Genomic DNA, 22943 nt, shown 5'->3' on the forward strand with positions numbered 1-22943 from the left:
CAGGGTAGAAATTATTCCTCCCATTCTTTTATCACTGTCTTCTGATGAATACCAGCAGTCACATTTCTCTTTTACTTTGGGTGGTTCACCAATTGCCACATGTCAGGGACTTTTAAATGGCGGCTTGGGGCTTGACTGATTAATTTGCAAGATGTTACATGATTTGAAGAATTAGAATTGCATCATTTGGAGTTCTGTGTCAGCCAGAAAACTGCCCACTCTGTGCAGGCAGACAGGGAAAATGCCTCACTCTGCTGAGGTGCCTTGGTTGAGAAAGTAGTTTGGCTTTTTTATCTGTCTTTATCTTTCTTTCTGTCCTGCCTGAAGTCTGCAGCTTCAGCTGAGTGTTTTCAGTCCTTCTCAGAACTGGGAGCTCACACAACAACCTGTTTTCTTGGAATCCCAGTGTGTGAATTGTCTGGGAAACTCACTGTCACGAGAGATAGTTTACACCGGCAGCTGGGCAGGCTTCAGGCAGGGACTGGGCATCACTGCAGGCCACATTTGGGGTTATAGACCTAAGAAATTCAGAAACATAAACAGAAAGTTTGGGACAAGTGGGAAAACTCAGGATTTAGCTCAGTATTGCATTACAGAGGGGTATGATGGAAATACCCCATCTGTACCACCCCACGTCTGCCTGCTGCTTTTACCTTCCTCAGAAGCACCCAGGGCTTGGAATTTTGTGTTAAAAAAACCCAACCAAGATTAAGACACTGCTAAATCTCAAGTAGGGCAATGTTTCATATATATTGCTTAGATTTGTCTGCAAAGTTGATGTGAGTTCATAGAAAACTTGGCATTGCCTTAGCTGAGAACTCTTTACCTCTTTATTGCACAGCAGATCTTCACAGTATCAGGGATGCTTAGACTTGGTCTCTGCAAGAGTAGTGTTTAGTAAAGTTAATTATGTCAACATTGCCTTTAAGCATGGTTTTATGAATCTACAGCCAAACTTGGTGTTAACAGTTATTGCAATCATCATTGTTGTTATTATTATTGTTGTTATTGTTTTCTCTATTATTACTACTACTCCTATTACTACAAAATGTTTTAATGTTATAGACTCATGAATTAATTACTTGAACAATTAGTTCATGGCTCAAGAACATACAGGAAACTCTGAAAACAACTGTATGCAAAGTAGTATCAACATAGAAGCCAAATTAGCTGGAAATAAAGAATGCTTTCTTAATGTGTCCTTTCTTTACTCTGATCTGGTGATATTTTAATCAATTATTTAATTAAGAAAGACACATTAATTTAGAATGCCAGCATCAGCGCAGAAAGTTTCAAAGACCAGGGACAACCTGAAGGTCGTGGGTGGTGATGAGGCCATTCAGAGATAACAGGGGATCTTCCCAAATTTCTCTCTTTATTCCTGTTTGTGTTCAGTGGAGCAGTCAGACCTTGCAAAGGCAGCTCAGAAAGGACAAGAAGGAGCAGGACTTTTCCTCACGGGTGTGTCCAAGCGTCTGGAAGAGGAGGGAACTTGGGAAGGGTGTGTTTGGGCGAGGAGAGCCAACCAGCCCTTGGAAGCGCAGGGAGTGGCTTGGAGTGGGGCTGTATAACGGGCAGGCCAGGATGGGCCACCCTCAGCCTGGACACGGAGCTGCAGCGCTGGCACTGGAGAATTCCAGCACGGATGGCTCCACAGACTGGCCCCAGCGAGAAGGGGACAAGACCCATTCCAGCCTTTCCACAGCTTTTCACTTGGGAAGAGGTCGGGATCCGCAATGGCGGCAGGCAAGGCCAGGAGCAGTGGCTGGTGATTGACAGGAAGGTTTATGATGTCAGCAAGTTTTCCAAGAGACATCCCGGGGGCAGCCGGGTTATCAGCCACTATGCTGGGCAGGATGCCACGGTAAGAGCTGGGAAAGCTGTTGGAGGAAGGTGGTTCCAGTGGCAGGGAAGGAGGATGTGGTGGGAATCCTCTCTGGTGGTGGTCATCACTGTGCTTGGTCGGAGAGCAGAGTGAGAAAGCAGCACGATGATCTTGGGCTGCAGGATGTAAGGAAAAGTCCTACAAATACATTTGAACCCAGATCTTCCAGGGATTCCTGCAAAAAATCTTTGATCTAGAGGATTCCTCTGAAATCATTTGGTGCTTGTTGGCAGGAATAATAGATTCTAAGCAGATCTCCCAGACTATGCTGAAAGGAGACACTGAATTTCTGAATAGGCAGAAATCTGAGCACTGGAAACATGGGCATAAGCTTGTGATGTGGGAGATTTAATTCTTGTCATGACAAGACTCTCTGACTTGAGCAAAGTTGCTTAGCCTGTCTAATCCCTCGGGTTTCAGCATGCAGAATGGGATAGCACTTCCTAACTCCCGGCCCAAAATGAACCAGATCAGTTATTTTTCATATTTAATCCCTTGCACCCTGCTTGAAACTGGGGCAAAAAAATACCTGGTGATCTCAGAGGAAGAAAAAGGAGAGGTTTGAATCTTGTTTGGTTTCTCCCAGGTTCACTGACCTTCAGAGCATAGGCCAGCCCAGAGATCCTGGTGCCATCTCCTGCACTTTCTGCCACTGGACTTTTACAGAAGGAGTCAAGGAATGCAGAATGCATGGAATGATTTGTCCCCAAGCTATGTCCTCCCAGCTCCTGCAAGGACCTGCCTTTACATCATTGTATTTATAGACAGCCAGGGGCTTTAACCACAGTGAATGTGTTTTAAAAAGGACCTTTGATCTTACTTGCTTTTATTGTTGCAGTAATTACAATCTGATTTTATTTGCTCCTAAAGATGTTTTCGAACTTCTAGCTGTACTATATCTCTTTGAAGACAGGACCACAACCAGTAGCCGAAAATCGTGGGTTCAATGTGGATTTGTGTTGCATCCTAACAACACTTTCTGTCTTGCCCTTGCTAATCTTAATCATTCTTTTTGCTTTTAAAATGCTGCTTGTTCATATATTCTAAGAAATCCACATAGAAAAGCAAGACAGGAAAGTGTCTCAAAAAATTACTGATGCAGGGGCTTTACTTAAATCAGGATCCAGGATTTTTTTTTCCAAGACTACTCCAGAGCTCATAATTGTGTATACAAAGTGAGAATTGTCTTCCTCTGTGGGGATTATTTTGAAGATACAAGGCAACACCATTGCAGAACATTTAATTGATTGCAAATGTTGTGAGTTATGTGCGTAGTAGGTGATAGTTCCTAAAGTTAATTTCTAAAATTAATCTTAGTAAGATGCTAATCAGGGCCTAAGAGCAGGGAGGAGAAAAGACAGGCAGGACTGAGAGGCTTTCAGGGATAAGAATCTGTGATACTGATCTCATGGATAGGAGTCTCTGCTTGAAAGGATTCTGGTTTCTGTTTTCACACTGCAGTATAGATACTTATGGATTAAATCAGAGTACCTGGCAAGAGGGAGGGATATAAAAATACATAAGGACCTGGAGGATGAGGGGCACAAAATCATGATGGAAAAATTTCCCCAGTCCTCTGGGTCTGGACAGAGTTGTTCATTTGTCACTGTGACAAAGGGTCACAAGATGTCTGTAGAAAAGCCCAAATATCCAAAAAAGTCACCTTGTTCTGACTTTTTCTATACTGACTTTTTCTATACTCAGAGAGCGACTGTCTCCAGCCAAGAGGCTTCAAGGAAGTCCTCTGTCCTCTTCCAGGAATTTGATCCTGACTAGACCTGTGCAGGATATTTGGGTCATGCTCATCCATGCTGATTTTCAGAGCCACAGTCAGCAAAATCAGACTGTTCAAAACCAGGATTTTGTTCTGTCCACTCTTTCTGGAAGGAAAAAAAGAGTATGGCCAGCCTCTTTAATTTTCTTCTGGAAAATCCACTGAGGACATGAGATAAAGAAGAGTTTTGATTCATCTGGAATCTCATCCTTTATTCCATTGTTTCTATTTGATTTTGAACTGGGATTTCAAATGGCACTTGAACAGGCCCATTTGTGTCACTACCGTCACCCACTTCCCCAGAACATCAACCAGTCTGGAAATTTGGAGGGAACTGTGAGAGACACCCAGTCTGGGCTGCTGAATATGAGGCTTCAGCATCTACTTTTTATGGCCTTAGTGTTACACAGACAGGATTTCAAAGCCTCAGCCCAAGCATGGCAAAGACACACCTCATTCCCTGCTCCTGGGTTCCATCCATAGGGCAGGGCTGCTGGCTGGAGCCTTCTAGGGACAGACTGTGCTGAAACAAGCAGATGAAACAACACGTTTCCCTCTGCAAAGGGTTTTTCATCAAACCCTTTCATGTTTATTACCAGCCTCGCCCAGGGGCTTTTATGAAATCTGGGCTCTTGAAATCTCTCCAGCTTCCTTGGGCCAAGCTCCAGTTGATGGCAAAGAGTGACAGGAGAGACAAAAATGGACAAGGGGAGCAGGATTTTGTGTTGTAATCCAGACCTGGGGAATGAGAGGCTCAGCTCTGGTGTTCAGTCACGTGCCCTCTCTCACTCCTTCCCTTTGTGTTCCTCAGGATGCCTTTGTGGCATTTCACAACGACAAGTCCCTGGTGCAAAAGTACCTGAAATCTCTGCTGATTGGGGAGCTGGCACCAGATCAACCCAGCTTTGAGTCTAATAAAAAGGTGAGTGCCCTAGATTCCAGTGGTGGGAATGGCTTGGGGTTCAGCATGGGAGGAGAAGGAATCACCCCTGAGGGAGCACGCCTGACGCTGTGGGTGGGCAGGAGGTGGTGGTGGTGGGCAGGCATGGAAACATGACTGTCCCAGCATCACTAAATCCACTCCTGGGAGCAAGGAATGAGCTCCAGAGCCCCAGATCCTGCTCAGTTCTCCTCACTGGGATGTCTCGGCACCAAAGCAAAAGCAAGATCTGTTGACCTCATGCATGTTTTGGCACAGAGCCCCTACTGACAGAACATCTCCTCTGACTTCTGTGGCTGCTTTGGGGCTCCTGGCTCTGCTCTATGGCATTTTCAAAGTAAACAGTGCATTAATACACACTTCACCCACAGAAATCCCTTTTCTTTACCCACAGAAATCCCTCTTGGAGGATTTTCGTGAGCTGCGCTGCACTGTTGAGAAGATGGGACTTCTGAGGCCCGATTACTTCTTCTTCTTCCTGATTTTCCTTCACCTCCTGGTGCTGGATGCTGCAGCCTGGCTCGTGGTCTGGTACTTTGGCACATCCCTGGTGCCTTTCCTGGCTGGCATGGTGTTCTTCACCACTGCCCAGGTAAACTGCTGACAAGTGCTCAATGCTGCAGACGCCCTCGGCTCTTCCAGGTGGAGAGGATTAATGGGATGTTCACATCCCAGACATTGCCTCTCCTTAGATCCCATCATCTGGCTGAAGATGACAAGCACGTTCTACGTCACACTTTTTGTTGCCTGCAGCAAATCTCCTTTTGCTGACAGGCTGCTCCCTTGGGATGGTGGGGTTGTTGTGGAACTGGCTCTTTCACAAGATGGGATGAGCTGATCTAATCGCTTACCCCAGCAAAAAGAGGGCATATTTCATTCTCACCTGCACTTTTGGCTCTGTGTTCCTTCTGTCAGATGGCTCTGGTCTTTCTGGGGTCCTTTATGAGTCCCCACTAGCCCTGAATAGTTTTCTGCTGGATTAGTAAATTCTGCCACAGAAGGGAAGGATCCATTTCAGGGTGGCTGTAGGGAAAGAGGGAATAGGGATTTGTGGCTCTCGGATGGGAGAAATTGAAGGGCGTGGCAGAGGGAGGAAAACAAGATTTTCTTATTAGCACTGAACACTTAAGTCTGCTCAGATCTCCCTGGAGCAGGTGCAAATGAGGTAATTTATTTAATTAATCTGTTTTATTTGCCTAATATCTGCTAAGGCAGATGTCCCTCAAAGAGCAGTCTTGTATTTATTTCCATGGGAATATGGAATGCAGTGAAGCCACAGACTTGGAAACCGTTCCACAACAGAATTCCGTGCTGTGACAGTGAAGTTAATTGCAGTGATGCTTTGCTGCTTTCCCTATATTCCAGATGAAACCAATATCTGCAATTGAGCAGCTCTAGTGGACAGTGGCCTGGATGGAGGTTCCCAGCCCTGTGAGTGTCTCTTCCCCTCATTGGAAGGAGAATGAAACTCACACTCTGAAGTTACAGACTCATGGGGCAAATTATTGCAACCTGTTACCTTTCCTCAGTAATCCTTCTGTCTCACAGATCCAGATGGGCTGGTTCCAGCACGATCTGGGGCACTGCTCTGTCTTCAGGAGGCCCAGGTGGAATCATCTCCTGCAGACTGTGGTGATAAACATGCTGAAGGTACTGGTGGGAATGTTCTCTGGGGCTAATCGGGACTGAGCAATGGATGGGAGTGTCCCTAAATCCAGTCAGGGTCACCTGTGACAGAATTGCAACAAATAGAGATGTGATCCTTGATATTGCTCCACTTTGAATCCCTGGTGTTGCCCTTTTCCCCACGCAGGGGTTGCCTGCCAGCTGGTGGAACCACCTGCACAACCAGCACCATGCCAAGCCCAACTGCTTCCGCAAGGACCCCGACCTCAACATGCACCCTCTCCTCTTCAGCCTGGGAAAGACCCTCTCCGTGCAGGTCTGGAAAAGCAGATTTAATGACAGAAAGCTAGAATGTGAGATAGATATATATATAATATATAATGATAACAGCCCAGATTGTGCCTTGAAATGAGGTGGTCGTTAAGGTCCCTTCCAACCCAAACCATTCTGGGATTCTTTGATAAAAAGTGCTCCAAGGTCTGAGAGTCTCGTGTTATTGCAGTGCTGAGGCACCAGCTCCTGGGAAGGATTTTGTCAGGGATTTTGGGAAAGATCTCTCATGTAGGAGCATGAGCATCCAGAGCAGGCTGGCTGTGTTCCACTGGGTCTGACAGAGTGAAAGTGTAGGAAATCAGTTCTCATGTCTTCCTGCTTTTTAACAGGATCAGAGTCAGGCACACCATGGATGGGCAAAGTGGATTTCAGGATTTTGGGGTTTTTTAAATCTGGTTCATTTGTTGTTTCAGTTTTGATCCAGTGCAGCTCTGGAAGTAGTTTGCTTTAGCTCCTTGTTGTCTTGTCTTTTGAAGTATTACATTCACAAAAATTTGGAGTGATGTTAAGAAACCTCTTGTGTAAATGGTGAAAAAATGCAGGGTGAAGAAATAAACTTAATTGTGCTTTTTATAAATATTTCAATATCTTTTAATTTTACAGCTTGGAAAGCAGAAGAAGAAGTTCATGCCTTACAATTACCAGCATAAGTATTTCTTCTGTGAGTATCCCCTAAAATCATGAGTGCATCCTCTCCCCCACAAAATAAAGGTTTTAAAAATATTCCCATTGAAGTGACAGCTCCAGGAAGCTTCCTTCATGTTAAAGAAGATCCACAGGAGAAGGAATTGCCCCTTAAGACTCTGTTTGAGTTATAAGATGTAGATGGGGGTGTATCAAACAGAGGGAAGAAAGGGATGGGGAAAGAATTGGAGAAGTGATGAGAAGAAAAGAGGAAGAGAGTATGTGGATGCATGGCAGACAGCAATTTTTCTTCCACTGGAAAAAAAGAATCATTTTTATGATGGCAGTGAAATTCCAAATGTCTCTCTCTCTGTTCTGTCCTTCAGTGCTGGCCCCACTCGCCCTCGTACCCTTCTTCCAGCTGTCAATATTCTACTTTGCAATCAAGAGGAAAAAGTGGTTGGTAAGCACTGCTTCCCTGTCTGGAAAACTCCAAAAATGTCACTGTATTCACCTTCACCTCCTGTTGGTTGGGACTGAGGGGTAAGAGAGAAGAAGGATAGAAAAGGCTGATTCTAGGCTTGCTGCAGCAAGAGAAAATTGTTTAGAAGAGGCTTTTTTAGCAGATAAATAAAAGTTATCAGGGAATTCCCAGGCCCAGAGTGTGATGGCAGGGCTGTTGTCTGCAGTTATGGATGGTTAGGTGGGAATATTTCAGGGACGCACCCACCTTGATGCAGAATGGAACTTACTCCTGATAAATCAGAAATTTGCATATAAGATCATTTTTTAAGCTGCAGTTCAAGTAGAAGGGAGAGGATGGAGTGGAGGCATTTCCTCAACAAAGGCTGATTTTCATCCTGATTTGTTTTGTTGGTTTTTTTTTTTTAACAGGACCTGATATTGGTTGTGGCTTTCAACATCCGAGTCTGCCTCATGTACATTCCTTTAATGGGATTTAAAGCCTTCATGGTGTACTACTGGGTGTCCAGGTAACTCAGAGCCCCCCCAGAGCCCCCATAATTAAAATTTGTAACCAATATTGAGCTTCAGAGGGAAGAAATAAAAACTAGCACTACAATTTTCTCCAAAATAAACAGTGAAGAAGAAACAGTTTAACTTCAGGGGGGTGGTGGCAGCTCAGGGGACATCTGCAGCATCTGCAACTTGAGTAGTTCTTACACTCTAAAAGTGCTTTTTTACTTGAGAAGAGACTTAGCAAAGTGTTTCAATGTTAAATTTGGATGGGATTAGAGATCTGACGAGAGTTCCTGTGTTTATCTGCCCAGATACCTTGAGAGTACCTGGTTTATTTGGGTGTCCCAGATGAATCACATCCCAATGGACATTGATTACGACAAGAATGAAGACTGGGTGTCTACTCAGGTGAGAAACTCCTTTCTTCTGGAATACTGGGTCTGCTGGCCTGAATTATAGGACAAAGACAACGTTGTTATTCTCTTAGGTTTGGTGTTGATGAGGTTTGTCCTTCCATTCATTAAATAATCATTTCTGTGATATTCAAACCATTTAAAATTTCAGTTGGAAAACAGGACATCTAGATTTTAAAAATCCTGTTCTTTCACTGAAAGGCCTTGATGTGCTTTTCACAACCCTTTCCCCTCCCTATTATAGAAAAGTTCTGGTGGTGTAACAGCCAATCTCCTTTGTAGGCCAGCTAAAGAGAAGCAAAGTGGGATTCCTTTATTTTTACCCCGCAGGCTGCAGGTTTACTACAGATCAGATAAATCTGACAAAATTGCCTGATAAAAATGAGTATGTAAGTGGAACTTTGCTCACATCTATCCTGCCTCCAGCAGTATAACCCCACATAGTGGGTTTGAAGCAGTTTCCTGTTTTATCAAGGATAAAAATTTAGCCTGGCTAGTCTAGACTGTGCTGAATTCCTCAGGGCAATGATAGCTGTAATACCTGACATTGCCTTGATTTTTATGCTAGGTAAGGGTGGGCAGTGATTGCTGGGGGTTCAACTGTTGGATTTGCAGGAAAATAAAATCTAAATCCTGTGGGGTTTTGGTTTTTTTTTTCCCTCCCAGCTCCACGCAACCTGCAACGTGAACCAGTCTGTGTTCAATGACTGGTTCACCGGGCACCTGAACTTCCAAATCGAGCACCAGTGAGTATCATCCTGGGGGAAAAAAATGAGAATAATCTGGGGCAGGGGGATATTTTGAACAGGGAGGAAGCCAAGTCTTGCAGTAACTCTCCCTCATCCCATTCTGCAGTCTGTTCCCCACAATGCCTCGGCACAACTACTGGAAAGTGGCTCCCCTGGTGAAAAGCCTCTGTGGCAAGCACGGCATTGAGTACAAAAGCAAGACTTTGCTGGAAGCCTTTGCAGATATTTTGCAGTAAGTATCAATTAACAAGGTGATTTTGCTCTGCAATGGCATGTAAGAGACACCCAGGCAGCCACTTCAAATCAATGTCCATGGAGAGATCAAACCTTGAGTTTATTTAGATTTTTCTAAAGGCACATTAACTTGTAAAGTTTCAAAGTTGTTTTTTTTTTTTCTCTTCCTTAAATCCTCTCAACTCATTCCCAGCTGTTGGACTTTGCTATGAGGTGTCCACTCATTTTAAAATCCATTTTTTCCATTTATTCCTTGAACTACAGTTTGCTTCCCACAAAGTTGAGCTCTGTCTCCTCCTAAGTGATTTTTTCCCTTCTGTTCCTGCAGTTCCCTGAAGGATTCTGGGGAGCACTGGCTGGAAGCATATCTGCATGGCTAGAAACTGGCCACTCCCCAAGGGAATCCCTTCACCAGACAACTGCTGCCAAGAGCCAGGACACACCATCCCTCTGTGTGTCCTCAGGCATAGGAACTCAGGAGCTGGGCAAAGTTAATTTCAGTAAGAATCAAGTGGGAAAGTGGCTTCAAGATACGTTTTTTCTTTGTTCCCAACCATGAACCTCTGTTTTTTCCTGCTCTCAATCTCAGAATTTAGAGATGGGCTTTTAAACTTGGGGAGAAGTAGCTCTTGAATCAGCTTGATCAGTTTAACTTTATTGGAAGTGCCAGCTCCTTGCTTATGGAAGAGGTTTGAAAGGAAATTCTCCGAGTCATAGAGTCCTGGAACGGTTTGGGTTGGAAGGGACCTTAAAGATTGTCTTGTTCCACCCCCTACCGTGGGCAGGGACACCTTCCACCAGATCAGGTTGCTCCAAACCCTGTCCAGCCTGGCCTTGAACACTTCCAGGGATGGAGCAGTCACAGCTTCCCTGGGAATCCTGTTCCAGTGCCTCACAATAAAGAATTGCTTCCTAATATCCAATCTACACCCACCCTCTGTCAGTTCAAAACTCTCGTCCCTCATCCTGTCCCTACAAGTCCTCATAAACACTCTCCATCTTCTTCACAAGCCTCTTGCAGTATTAAGGTCTCCTTAGTGTTTTTGGCTCAGTGGACCAGTGAAAAAAAGCAGGGAAAGTGCAGGAAGTCAGGAGACATTAGGCCAGGGGGAATTTTTAAGGGATATTCTAGAACAGATCAAATAAAAGTGCGAAGAACAAGGTGGCCTGGGGCATGTCCCCATCGCTTCTGGTCACGAGTGGAGCCCTTGCTCTGAGCACTAAGGGTTGTAACAGGTTCTGCTCGTGGCTTGCTTGGGCAGGCAGATCAGCTGGGGGCTGGTTACACCTGCAGCAGCCAGTGTGAGCACAGTTTGTATGGCAGGCAGTGTTTATAGGCATAAATACGTGTCTGGGTTTTAACTGAGTGCTGACTGTGCTGTCAGATTGGATTTCTGGTGTAGACCAGCATTGAATCAGGCTGAGAAGACAAGGCACTGAGGAGTAGGTCCAGATTTCAAGGATATTTACAGTACTCTTGCTTTTAAATATATATATATATATATTACATTTTATCTAAGTTTACCTCTTGGTAGTTAGGACAATTAGATTCACAAGAGAATGATGAATAAAGTTTTCTTCTTCATGATTTTTAGATTGAAGTCAAAGCCTGTTTTAGATGGAGCTCTGATTAATCTTGCTGATTTTGAAAAGAAATTATGATTCAATGACATTTCCTAATGCCCCATAGAGCAAACATATTCCATTATGGGACTGGCAGAACCCGTGTGGTGCCGTAGCCACCTCACTGACCCAAACCCATGAAGGTTTTCGTGGCAAGAACCTGTGATGGCAAATAAAGAGACAATTCGCCCATAAAAGCAAAGGCCATGTGGTTCTTCTCCTCTGCCATTCACACCCAGAACTTCCAGTGGATAAATCACCCACAGGAGGAAGATGTGGGAGATTAAAAAGCAGCTCACTTGTGCTGCAGTTTACAGATACCAACACCTCTCTTCTGGGTAACAAGACCAAGCCCAACAAACAAAGCAGAAGGAGTTTGGAGTTTTTATTTTTGCCTTTGTTTTTATTCAGAACATCTCCATTTCTGCTTTTTGTTCATATTTTTGTGTGCAGGTGCAGGTACCAATAACACTGTTCTGGTTATTTCGTAATAATGGCTGACAGATGTCTTTGAAAAGGGTCCTGTTTGGAAAAGTAGTTATTAAAAAGTGTTTAAAATGTAGTTTGGAAATCCCTGCTAACTGGTCCCTACAGCAATTACGCATTCCCAAATCCAGGGCTGGTTATAATGGTGGTATCCATAATTATTTGCAAAAGTAGCAACATTTTATATGTATTGAAGGGATAATAGTGTGTTGAGGTGAATGCAGGAATTTCATGGTACTACATGAAGACATTTTAAAATTGATGTCCTGCTGAAGGTAATACAAATATTAAGGATTCCTCCTTTTTTTTTTACCAGTGAGACTTGAAAGCTGTGCTGATCCTGAGTCCCACCAAAATCAATACAAAGCTGAATCAAAAGGGTTCTTTGTGGTGTCAGTCTCATAAATCAAACTGATCATTCGTAGTGTTTAATTAGAATTCTGCTTATTTGAATGTCATTATTTATTGAGTCTTTTTTCAACTTGGTTTTAATTAAAACATTTCTGTCTCTTATTTGTCGCAACAGGCTGCTCTATGTCGATAATAATTTCTTTATCTTTTTAATAAAGGTTATTAAGAGTGGAGCTGGTTTACCTTGGTTAAACTCTAACATGTTTTACAAACTCTAGGGGGTCAGGTGAGGACTGTAATGTTCCCTGAAAGACAATATTTGCCATCTGGAATACCTGGAAGAGACAAGGAAATTAGGCAGATATTTTGCAGAATCCTTCTGGCTGCAGGAGTTTGTGCTGAGATATTGCTGGAAGTGGTTCCCTTATCCAGGCAGAGCAAAAGCTCTTTTGTATCTTTTTGTTCTTCCCTCAGGTCCCAGATTTAGGGATGCAATTGGATAAGATGCTTTGGGTGGAATCTGATGAATAGGATTTAGAAATGGATGGAACAACTCCCTTTTCTGCCGTTGTCCTGCTCTGTGTGGCAGCACCTCAGCCTAGCACCTCTTTCCTGAGTGTAAAATGACTCACTCATGCACTGCACTCTTACCAGCCACCCCTGCAAAAAAAAATCCTTCCGTTTTACTGCCTAAAAACGCTTCAGTGATTGGTTGGAAAGCAACTTGTTGCCTGACTTGAAGGAAATTGCTGTTTCTATATCCATAAAGAGAGAGCCAGCCAGAAACAGAGGTTGTATTTACACTGAACTCCGAGAAAACAGGTGATTTAATTCCAGCTTGCCACCTAAAATGCCTTTTCCTCAGATGTTGCCCACAGAACGTGTGTTCTGCTATTACTCCAAAGCCCTTGAAGTGCTGAGCTGTGCTCCCCTGCAAGTACGGAGCTGCCTCTGTCTGAGCAATTTTCTTCTTATCACCCGCCCAAGGGTGGGGCATGCTTGGTTTTCCTGGCTGCCGTCCCCCTGAGGGGCCTCATCCCATGGGCATGCTTGGATCACACTCTTACAGGCAGGACTGTGCTTCCCAGAGGATATCTATGGCTGATTTCTCTCAAAAATGGAGCTGGGAGAGGCAATCCTGCATCCTTTGTAATTAAACTTGTAAGAGTGATGTGGTACCTAAGGTTTTAGGTGAGGCCACAGCCCTTCAGTTCAACCTGTCCCTCAGGAAATTGCTCATCTCCTCCATGGATTGTGGCAGGTTGGCATCAAAATATTAATTCTTTCACTGTGCTTCAAGTCTTCTTAACTGGTGAGGGGTGAGGATGTCCCTCAGTTAAACTCTTGGCCTCTCAAGGGTATTTTTCTATTTTCTGAGGAAAATATAAATGCATCTTTCACATGTCCTCTTATTGTTGGTGATAGATGAGGAAAAATCAAGTGAAATAATCAGAAATCAAGTGAAATAATCTTTACTGATTTGTCTGATCACTAAACTCAATCTAGACTGAAAAAAATCATTTTTCCCTGAAGGATCTACATTCCCTCTTGGAAGTAACACCTGAAAACACATATAAAGAGATGTAAAAATACATATTTTAGGGATGGTTTAGGTTCTGGAAATGGTCTAGAACTCTCTCTATTGACTGTTCTGTCCTTACTGAAATTTACCACTCAAGTCATATTTAGCCTATCTGTGTTTTTTATCTGCAGGGTGGTTATGCTCAGAAGAGTAAATATGTTTATATTTGAGATTTTGATTTTGTGGGGGTTTTTTTCCATTCTAAAAAAAACCAAACCAACCCATGCTCAGCCACCCATGCTATCTTTTTGTGCCAATTAATCTAGTTTATTGATTGAAGGTGTTGACACAAAGGTGCCCACTGGAGCTGTTATTCCAATCTATGATGGGTTAGGAGAGATTCAGTTTAAATGTATTCATGAAATAAAAACAAAGGCAATTTTTAAAAATCCCTTGCGTTGTGGGGGTTTTAATAGCATGTGACACCTGAAAAAATCCAGCAGGAACATCCAGAATCCAGCCCTGTGAGGAGACCATTGAGCAAGAACAAGCTAATTATGCAAATGAAGCCCATGTTCCCTGCAAGAACTGCTGCACACAGCGATCTGCATGCCCTTCATTTTCACTCTGACTCATAATTCCACTTTAGGGAGCAGAACTGTGCACGCTGCTTGGATCCCAGTCTGTGAAGGGCTGGGGTTTGCTTACGTGGGCTTTTCGACTCGTTTACAACCTGTTGGATCAGTGTCAGCTTCCATTCATGGTCTGTGGGGTTTCCAGAGCAACAAACAGGCAGGAGAGGGCAAAAGAGAGACCACATCAGATCAGAGCCTTATTGCAGTGCCCAAAAGTGGATGCCTGAAGAAGGAAATAAACCCAGCTTCAACAGGGTTTATTTTGTTATCCTACATGCACTGAATCCACAGGGACTTACCCCATGTGGGAAGAGGCAGCTCTGACCACAGTGATTTAAAGGGTGGCTCTTCTGAGGAATTACTCATTTCACTCCCAGTGATTTGTTAGGACCTTTGGAATTGCATCCTCATGCCAGAGGTCCCAAATATTCATCTAACCTTCTTCTGTTCCTCTGGAATGATGAAATAGCCTAAAACTCTTTGACCTGTTGCAATAGTGGATTTACCAGGCTGTGCCTCCTCATGAAGTTGAAAGAGGATTTGTCTTTATTTTTTATTTTTGCCTTTATTTTCTTGTGGAAGTGGGTGTTAGATCTACACTCACCACCACAACAACAAAAAAAACCCAAACAAAAACCTCTAAACCAAACCCAAAACCCACATAAAAAATACATATTAAAACATCTATGCCATAAAAAAAATTACTTCAAACTAAGATTCCTGTTATGTCAGGGAGAGAGGAGCCAATCAGTTTTGGAATGTTCTGCCTGAGCTTTTTCTCAGGGAAGTAGATGGGATACAAATTCCAGCTGGGATTTCTGATGCCTGTTTCAACACCCCATTGTGAAGCTCCGATTTGCTGAATCAGAAGTCTATCAGCTGTGCACAGCAATGAGCAAAGCAAAGCAGGCAGGGACTACCCAGAAAAATGCTCATTATAGTTATTTAAATATCAGCTGTGGGATGTGAGCTAAAAGCTTGATATTGCAGCACACAAAATTTGCTCAATGCAAGTGGTGGTGATGTAAGATTTTTAACCCTAGGATTGAAGTTGCAGGCTGTGGGTGTGTGAAAATGAAAGAGATGCTCTCAGGGTAGTTTTAAATGCCCTTTTATTAACTCACTTCTCCTTTTTATTGCTCCTACCAACTCTTAAATGAAAATATCCCTTGAGTAAGAAGGTGATACATGCTGACAGCCAGTGAAGTGAGGGAAAACAGCCAATGTGACCGTCCACCTGACAGTCCTGAATTCTGTGGTCTCTGGAACGAGCCGAAATCCAGCAGTGCCCAAAACGGTGGTAGAAAAAGCACTGAGGGAACTTTTCCCTGACTCAAGTAAGGTGGGTTTGGAACTATCATTTACAGTTTGAACATCTCTCTGAAATGTCTCCCCTCCAATGAAAAATCTCAACTCCTTTTTGTCCCTTTAAAATTTAACTCCATGCATCAGGGCCCTGAGCTCTTCATTTTGACTCCTTGTATTTAAAAATAATTGATGATGAAAGGCCCTGTGTTATATCTTTAACCAACATCCCCTTTTTTTCAGTATAAACTCTTAATTTGTATCCTTGCTACACTCCCCACTCCAAAATCTGAATATCTCTGGATAACTTCACTGCCTGTGTGAATTATCTTGCCACCTCCATCTCTCCCTAATAACACCTTGGGAAGGGATCTGCCTTTGGGCTACTCTCTCCAGTTTTGCTACTCCTGGGATTCTGCCACTATTCCCCCCCTAAGCTGGTTTGAAATAAATATTGGGGGGATATCCAGAGGAATGCCTGGATTTAGGCAGCTGGGCTAAATAAAATCTGCTGGTATTTCCTACCACAAGTACACCCAGTGTCTTAAGAGAGCAGAGGAGGAGAGATCCCAGCTAATGTCCTGCAAATTTGTTGACAGTATGCCAAGACAACAGATGTAATGCCAACAAATCCAAGCAGCTGGCTTTTCCAGGGAGCTGCACAAGATCCCAGTTCCCTATCCTTGTATTCCTTGTATTATGGTGCCTTTTGGGCCTTCATCAGCACCAACTGCAGTCCTCTTATGTTGCCAGGGCCTCACCACCCTCACAGGGAAGAATTTCTTCCCATTATCCAATCCAAGCCCACCCTCTAGCAGTTTAAAGCCACTCCCCAGTGTCCCAGGAAATAAAAACCTTCAATTTTTCTCTTAATGAAAACATGACTTCAGAAAACATCTGTGGAATGTAATTTCCTTTGCTGCTGCTGCTGCTTCAGCGCTGCAATCCCTGTGGAACAGAAGATTCCTGGAAAAGGAATTCTCTCTTGACTAACACGCTCTTAAATATGACCTCAGATATTAAAAGTGAGTTTGAGGCATCACTGCCTCGTTCATGCAGTGTTTTATTGCCTGTTGTCACCCTTCAGTTGCATGAACCAGGGTGTGCCTGGTGTCTTCTTGTCTGAATCTGTTGACAGCAAGATAATCCCTCTTGTCTCTGCAAAGAAACCCTCTTAACAGGTTTCCCACTGGGAGAGCTGGGACCTGGCAAGCCCAGAGCTCAGCTTCGAGCTCAGCTTGGCCTCTGGTTCACTGCTTGATACTTTCAGCATCATTCCCACCTGGAACTGGGAGTAAACCTTGCCTGCTCCAGGTGCTCCAGTGCTTACTAAAGCTGAATTTTGGCCGTGGCCATGTGCTCCCTCCCGTTGGTAAATGCATCCAGGTGACCCTGGAATACATGCCAGGATTACACTTTACATTTTCTAAACCCAAAATGTGAAATCACCTGATTTTGGAGTAATCGTTATAATCCTCAGCTACTGGGGGTATTTCACCTCAGTCCATAAGGGGAGTCGGAACTTCCCCTTAAGATTTGAAATCAAATAAAAACTTCTTAAAATTTTATTTCTCAGGTGATTTCAAAGGAGCGTTTGACTGAATGTGGATCTGGAGACAACCACTGTGTTTTTCTTCACTCCCTAGGAAGAAATAGCTGAGTTTGTAGTTGATTGACACTGGGACAGCTAAAGAGAGGAAGGATCAGCTGGAGGGGTTCTCAAGGAGAAAACCGGGAAAAGATGAGGGAAAAATTATCCAAGTCTGCCTCCCTGTGGCAGCGTCTCGCTGTTGCACCTGGAAACGGGCCAGTTTTTCCCTTTTCCTTGGACAAATTCCTCCCTGGAACAGCTGCTGTGAGTAAGACAGAAATGTTATCCAAATCACAGTAACAAATGACAATATAACAGTATATAAAAAACCCCAATATAACAATATAACCCCCAACTAAATAACAATAGAAAAAACCCTTAAATATCTTTCTTCTGGGTTACATTTGTATTAGGTGTATTTGAAAATGAAAAAGTGGTGTAGTTGTAACAATTAATTTATAGCAGCTTTGAAGCTGGAGCTATTCAACCAAAGCTCTTCCCTGGGGGTAAAAGAACCCAAATTATCTCCAGACAAAAAATCCAACTTGCAAGTAGCTCATAAAAGAGAGAAAAAAATGGCATGAAAACTCTAACTTTTTTGTGGCTTAATTTGAAATAATGGTGGATTTGGAAGCCAGGACCACACAGGACTTAAAGTTCACAAATTTCATCCCAAACCTGTATATTTTAGAGAAGACATTCCATCTCCTGAACAAGAAGGATCATTGTCCACGTGGAATTTCACAGTGTGAGAATTTGGCTCACCTGTTTTGCCACCAAATCGTGAGGGTTTATTCACAAAATAGAGGCCTTGTCAGCCTGCAAGCCACAACAAGGAGGTCCGGCCTCTCGCCTCACGTTTAGTGCTGCCTTTCCATGCCATGGGGAGAAAGGCGCCAACAACAGGCCTGTTCCTCATCACCTGCCTTTTGGGCACAGCTTTGGATGCTGGGAGGGGTTTGCCAGCATCCAGGAGGGCAAATGTCACCTTTGAGGTGATTTTCTACCACAGAAGGTGTTTGCTACCAGTTTTTGGCGCCTCATTTTCTGAGGGGAAAGACTCGCAGTTTGGATGACAGGTCAGAGTCCTTGAGTTCCCTTCTCCTCCAAAACCTCTTCTCCAAGGAATGGAGCACAGGAATAGCTCCATGGCCCCTCATATCAGTAGCCTTTTCTTTCAATCCATCTTATAAAAAATGGAAGGGGATGTGGTATTTCCATTGCTTGCTCCGTGTAATATCCTGTGAGAGACCAGCAGTGGCTGGGCCTGACTCAGCCTTGGATGGTTAAACTCATTCCTTTGCTTCCCTCTGCAGCTCCCAAAGCCCTGTTATGCCTCTTCCAACGGGAAATTTAATTGCATTGTGTCCCTGGTATAATCCCTAAAGCTGCAAATTAACTACTGGGCCTGTCATTCCAGGACACTGGGAGATCCCACTGTGGTGAGGGAATTATTTCCAGATCCACGTCCCCCTGGGATAATCCCAGCTGCTGTCAAGCTTTCTGTTCCATGCCCAAAGGACAGCACTTGGAGTGTGTGGTGTGTTTTGGTGCCTGGCACCTCCTCAGGTTTGCAATCTGTGAGCAATCAGGACATAAACAAGGAGTAGCTGCTCAGGACTATTATCCAATTAGTACCTCAGAAGTATCCCACAGGCACAGCCCAAAGCCTGTGTTTGTCTCATCAAGGATTAAGAGTGATTCAGAGAAGTCAAATGCAGTACTGGTGCAATATCCACTAATATCCATCACACTGGGCTGGAGCAAAAGGATTTATAATGCAATTTCCCTCCAAGGATAACCCTCAAGCTGGCTCATGGAGCACCTAAAGAAGATACCATACTAGAAGAACAAAGCATTCCAACCAGTTAACCTATGGAATAGTAATCCATGAATCCAAACAAAGATCTAGGATCTGTCCCTTAATGGACTTGTCTCAGTTAGGATCCCTCAGCTCAAGGATGTAGAGCTGAGAGGAGACGGACTGCACATCAAAGTTCACCTTAAATCTACACCATTTGCCTGTTTTGTATTCTCACCACGCATTATAACTTCCCCAGCTATTTTTTCAGTCTTTGCTTCCTTCAGAAGCTGCTTTATCTGCCTCTGTTCTAACATTTCTTTTTATTTTAAGGATACCTTTTTTTCCCCGAAAACTTTTAACCTTCTGTTTTGCTTAGGTAGTTTTAAATGGTGCATACTCTGATAAACTCCTATGAACATTTACTCTTTGCTTGCTGACTCATGATTAGAAAAAGCTTAGGTAAAAAACAGCTGGGAATGGTTAACTGTACTTTTACCAATATTTCTTTCAATAATACAGGCTAGTTTTGATTGAAGAGCATAAAATAATATTAAAAAAAAACACAAGGGGACATTAAACAATCTGGTCATCATTAATAATAATTAGTGATGGCAGGTTCTTAAGACTTTGAGCAATTGATTATCTACAGCAAGTAATTAGATTCTTGAGATAACTTATCTAATGGCACTGGAAAAGGATAATGATAAACTATTGCTGATCCATGGAAGGTCCGCAGGGACTGTGCAAGGAAATATTTAAATATTTGTTGTAATTTATGAATGTTTTTATTCTAATGACTGTTTGAAACCAGTCAAATCTCTCCACCGTGTGTTCCTCAACAATTTTAACCTTATAGATCCTTTAAATGTTTTTTGGAGAAGATAATCAAAGGTTCTGCCCAAAAAATGAGACATTTTGATTATAGGATACAGAAAACTTTGAGCTTAACTGCTGGTTTTGTCCCTGAGCAGGAGCAATGACGTATGAGCATCTCCTGCCCTATATGATGATATTTATGATACAAAACCCTCTTAAAGGAGGCGCTGCAGTGCAACTTTCATTTATCTGTGCTTAACACAGATATTGATTGATTAAATGATATTAATGATATCGCTCTTTGTACATTGGACACTACTATGAAAGAAAGATACCATATTTTTAGAGTTCCTAATCGATGTGTAAGAGGTTTCCAACAGGTATTGTTATTACACACATGCAATGGCACAGGTTTTGACTGTCTGAGTCGCAGCCTTTATTTTACAACACTGAAGCTGTGGCTCATAAACCCTGTGGTTTCCAGAGCGAGCTGCCCTTGTACACCCGGGGCTGTGATGTTGGTGTGTCCTGTGCCTATGTCCCTGTAGTGGACTGACCCTGAGTTGATGGACAGTCTTTTAATGACGCTTCTCACGATTTACACACATTTAAACCGCACGGAAAGGCGGGAATTGCCTTCCGTCCGAGCGGAAAGCTGAGGGGCTCCGAGCCTCCGGGGCCCGCCGGGCCGGGGCCCCTTTCCCCTTCCCCTTTTCCCAACACCGCGGCACGGACCCTGGGTCACTGCTGGGGAGGGGGGGGGAACTGTCCCAGAGCCGCAGGCAGCTAAACCCAGCCATGCATTGCCACAGAGCTAAAACCAGCCAGGATTGCCACGCAGCTAAAACCAGCCGTGGACTGCCACAGAGCTAAGCCCATCCGGCGCGGCTCCCTGGGACCGGCGGGTCCCTCTCCTCGCCACACGCGGAGCCAGCGGGAGCCGGCGGAGCCTCCTGTCTGCAGCCAGCACACTTCGTGCTGAACTGAAGAGGACACCACACAGCCAGCAGCACAAAGGGAGCGAGGCTTTCCCCACCGTAAAGCCTGAACAAGAACACTCTTCAACGTGGCGGCTTCGGAGTCAGAGAGAAGAGAAAGCGAGGCCTGTGGGACGGAGCTGGAAATGGCGACGGGAGAAAAGAGGGCAGTGCCGCGATTCTGGCGCGGAGCTTAAAAAACCTTCTTGCATGCCGTGGTAAGAAACTGTAATATCACAAACTGTTTGTCTCTTTAATCCATTTGAAGTACATGGGGAGATGAAAAATTAACGTGTGGCCCGTGAAAATTGTGAAGAGTGCCTATGCCAGGCTATATAGGAGCAGCGAGAGGCTTTTTAGAGACTTGTGGCGAAGAAAGCCTTTGTGTTCAGGCCAAAATAACTCATCCTTTAAAAGACTAATAACCCCATGTGGTGAGCCATGTTTGGCAGTGTGAAGGAACTGTGAGATTTTTCATGGGAGAGATGTTTTGCACCACAGCAGATGGTTTCTTTCTGGGCGGGTCTGCTGTTGGTGGCACTTTGGGAGCCACGTGCCGCTGAAGAAAACCCTTTTTTTTTTTCCTTAAGCATAAGAAAGAGACTTATCAAGAACTGCAACACTGACTAAAATCCCGTGTTCTGTTACCCTTTGTGTGAGTTGGGTAAAAAGAGGAAAGTGGCTGGGAAGGGTGTTGCTTTAATTTCTTGTTATTTCTCTTTTAATTCTATTAAGTAATAAAACTTTTTCTTTGTACTGCAGCTGTTTAAAGTTTGTGCCTGCTTTGCTTTCTCCTAATTCGTATCTCATAGAAGGAAAATAAATAAGTAATGGATATTTTGAACCAAACCACTACACTTAATTGGTGTTTCCACTCGGTTTACAAATTGAACCCACTACAGTCCCTTATGCAAATGTACGTTTCCAAATGCAACTGCAAGCCAAAATATAGATAAATCAGACGGTTTATAGATTGTTTTGGATAAATTCTGTTTGACAAGCAAGAATTGTGTGGTTTAGGTAACATTAACTTCCCATTTCTGCTTCTTTGCCCTTCACGGGGATGCAGGAGGAAGAAGACCCCAAAAGAAAGGGTGGGTTGTGCTGAAATGTGGATCCAGCCACCCCAGGTGAAACAAGGCAATTAGGTAACCCAGCTGGTGCTAGGCAGAGGTTGAGCAAGGAACTGGTCCAGCTACAAAATACAGTTCCTCCCTTTTGATCTTGATAGTGGCTCCTGAGTGACAGGATTAATTATATCCCTCGGCTCTGCTCCCCCTCGTTTCCCTCCAGTAAAAGTGAGGAAATTTTTCTCATGGAGTGAGTGGGTGTCTGGGATTTGGTAAGTTTTTCTAAGTGTGGAAAACACCAGTTCTCGCTTGAGACTGGCTGAATTACTTGACTGGGGTTTTAATGTTCTGTCTCCCCTGGGGAGAATAAAGGAGAATAATTTAGACTTGTTCTTAAAGGTGAGGAAGTTGTAAATGCTAATTGTGGGAGTGGAATTCTGCAAAGGGTTCTTTTAATTCTTTAATTTTTCTATTTCAACTGCTTCTGCAGAGTTTTTCTGAAAGCAGGGTTCCTTAAAGAGCTCCATTATTTCACTTATGAAAGGGAAGATGAGCTAAGCTGGTCACTGTCCACAGCAAAGGGATAGAATACAAAGAAAAGCTGATTAGATCTCAAGTATTCAATTTTTCTTTAAATCTAAAACTTGTGCTGCCTCCAGCAATTACTTTTTCGAAAAAGAACCTTGTCAACACTAGCACTGAAGGACTTATTAAATCAGATGCATCTTGTCCAAGATGCAGCCTGGGTTTTCTTGTCAATGGAGCAAGATAATTATCTCTGGATGTAATTTATGCTGTCCATTTCCTTACATGACTCTAGAGCAAGAGCACATAAATCATTTACGTTATGCCTTTTAAGACAGCTAAAGCTAAGTGATTAAATTAATTTACTGTATTTGAAATATTTTGATGCTCACATTATCCTGTTTGGAGACAGAGAGAGGCAATGAAGCACTTTCTGTATCTGTATCACCACACAGCGTAATCCTTAAACGTGTAGGTGATAAAAGGGGGTGAGATTGTTAAAGGACATCATCTGCTTCATGGAGTCATGGAATGGTTTGGGTTGGAAGGGACCTTAAAGCTCATCCAGTTCCATGGACAGAGTACCTTCTATTTAGAGCAGGTTGCTCCAGCCTGGCCTGGAACGCTTCCTGCAAACAGCAAAGAGGGGGAAAAGAAAGAAACAAGTGTGAAAAGACCAACC

The 22943-nt window shown here is 43.6% G+C and overlaps 1 protein-coding gene across 2 annotated transcripts; it reads left to right on the forward strand.

Annotated features, from left to right (window-relative positions):
• Positions 1-1348: 1348 nt before the first annotated feature.
• LOC121661820 (acyl-CoA (8-3)-desaturase-like) lies at positions 1349-14781 on the forward strand. Of its 2 annotated transcripts, none has more exons than XM_042022365.1 (12): positions 1349-1864; positions 4471-4581; positions 4994-5191; positions 6148-6249; positions 6413-6541; positions 7162-7219; positions 7569-7645; positions 8077-8174; positions 8472-8568; positions 9240-9319; positions 9429-9554; positions 12491-14781. In XM_042022365.1, the coding sequence occupies exons 1-12, from the start codon at positions 1646-1648 to the stop codon at positions 12501-12503; spliced, it is 1308 nt and encodes a 435-aa protein (XP_041878299.1). In that variant the 5' UTR covers positions 1349-1645; the 3' UTR covers positions 12504-14781. The 2 variants fall into 2 exon arrangements, with proteins under 2 accessions (XP_041878299.1, XP_041878298.1); XM_042022364.1 differs by lacking the exon at positions 12491-14781 and adding an exon at positions 9885-10354 and having other exon boundaries at positions 1361-1864.
• The last annotated feature ends 8162 nt before the right edge of the window (positions 14782-22943 follow it).

This window comes from Corvus kubaryi, unplaced genomic scaffold (assembly GCF_017639235.1).
Source record: "Corvus kubaryi isolate FWS band 111438036 unplaced genomic scaffold, C.kubaryi_AGA036_p1.0 37201, whole genome shotgun sequence".
Taxonomy (NCBI): Eukaryota; Metazoa; Chordata; class Aves; order Passeriformes; family Corvidae; genus Corvus; species Corvus kubaryi.